The 1,572-nt window shown below is 31.9% G+C and overlaps 1 protein-coding gene across 1 annotated transcript; it reads right to left on the reverse strand.

Annotated features, from left to right (window-relative positions):
- Positions 1-26: 26 nt before the first annotated feature.
- LOC119666257 lies at positions 27-770 on the reverse strand. Its single transcript, XM_038075540.1, has one exon. The coding sequence runs from the start codon at positions 768-770 to the stop codon at positions 27-29; it is 744 nt and encodes a 247-aa protein (XP_037931468.1).
- Positions 771-1,572: the final 802 nt, after the last annotated feature.

The following is a 1,572-nucleotide window of genomic DNA, read 5'->3' on the forward strand; positions in this document are numbered from 1 at the left end:
TTGTTCTTAAGCTTATTTGCTTGTACTCAATTCACCTGATTTTCGTGTGATTTATTTTCTACCAGCGATGTGTCGGATTTTAAATTAATAATACGCTGACACTCGTTTGTAAGTTTTTCCAAGTTGATGGTATCAGCTTCTTTGTCCAGTTTGGTCAATATTCGGGTTCTTATTTCGAAGTCTGCTTCCGATTTCAGCCCCAATACGAACATTAAACACTTGAACTGGTCCAGTGACAGGCTATTCAATTTAAAATTTTCACAGTGTTTATTAAACTCGGCTGCGTACGTAGTATAGTCGGTATCTGGTGGTTTGGTTAACTGTAAGCAGCTATAGCGTAAGCTGAATTGCGACTTTTGGAGTCCAAACAATTGTTTCAATTTCTCCACTGTTGTAGTGAAATTATATTCACGTGGATGCTTAGGCAAAATAAAGTCCATATATTTATTATGTACAGTTGTACTGAGTTTCCTTAATAAAAGCCTGACCTTCGCTGCGTCATCAAGTTTGCTACTATCTACTAAGAACAAATCTTCATACCTCGTATACCACGTTTCAAATGTTAAGTTATTTTCTGGATCATATACAAATTCCGTGAGACTCGAATCTAAAATCTCCATTGTTTGCTCCGGTTTTTTTGTTTTCGGAACTGCTTCAGTATGCTTTTGCATTTGCAAACACTCTTCGAAAAGTTCACGCATTGCTTTCGTGTCTTTCGCACGTTGGTTTTGCATTTCTTTGAAAAATAACTGGAATTCTTGTGGATTCATTTTTTTTTTTTTGTGTACATATGTTTTTCAATGTAATGCAAAAAAAAATATCCTCGTCGCCACTGTTATATCTGTATAATTTCGATATTTATTTATACAAAAAACTCCTAGTTATTATTATTTCACAAGTTGAAAAACTGAACAAAACTATAATGTTAATTCTTCTTTATATGTCATCTGTCATCCTTGGCAGGGTTGCCAACAAAAACTAACTGACAAAAAATTTTTTTTATAACTCACCTCCAACAACATAAACAAAAATCTGTTTTAATGTAATATTCACACAATTTTTCGTTATGTAAATACTTTTGACTAGGACTAAAAAAGCGTCTTATTAACATTTTGTTTAATTTATTTGTACATAGTTTCTGCTTTTGCTGCTGTACGTATTTCTGCTGCACTCAGAGAATTTTTTATTTACCCAAAAGAAAATTTTGCCAAACATTATTTGTTTGTGAATATTGCTTGTTGCTATTAAAACCTCGTGTTGGGTAACAATACACTTTCAGTGACATAAAATAATAAATAAACAATTAACATAAAAAATGAAATTTTTGTACTATTGGCAACCCTGTTGCACATATGCAAATTAATATAATAAAAAAAGATCAGTTTAGATCATCATTCGCATTAAAAAACTCCGTGTGTGTTTCTATTTCTTTTTTCGCTATTTAGTTGTTGTTTGCCAAGAAAAACTCTTCTCCGTATATTTTTGGCGCCCAACGTGGGACACGAGAGATATTTGACAAAGTGAATATTTTAAAATGATATATTTTCATAAAAAACTTTGAACTTAATGTAT

This window comes from Teleopsis dalmanni, chromosome 1 (genome assembly GCF_002237135.1).
Source record: "Teleopsis dalmanni isolate 2A chromosome 1, ASM223713v2, whole genome shotgun sequence".
NCBI classification, from domain to species: domain Eukaryota; kingdom Metazoa; phylum Arthropoda; class Insecta; order Diptera; family Diopsidae; genus Teleopsis; species Teleopsis dalmanni.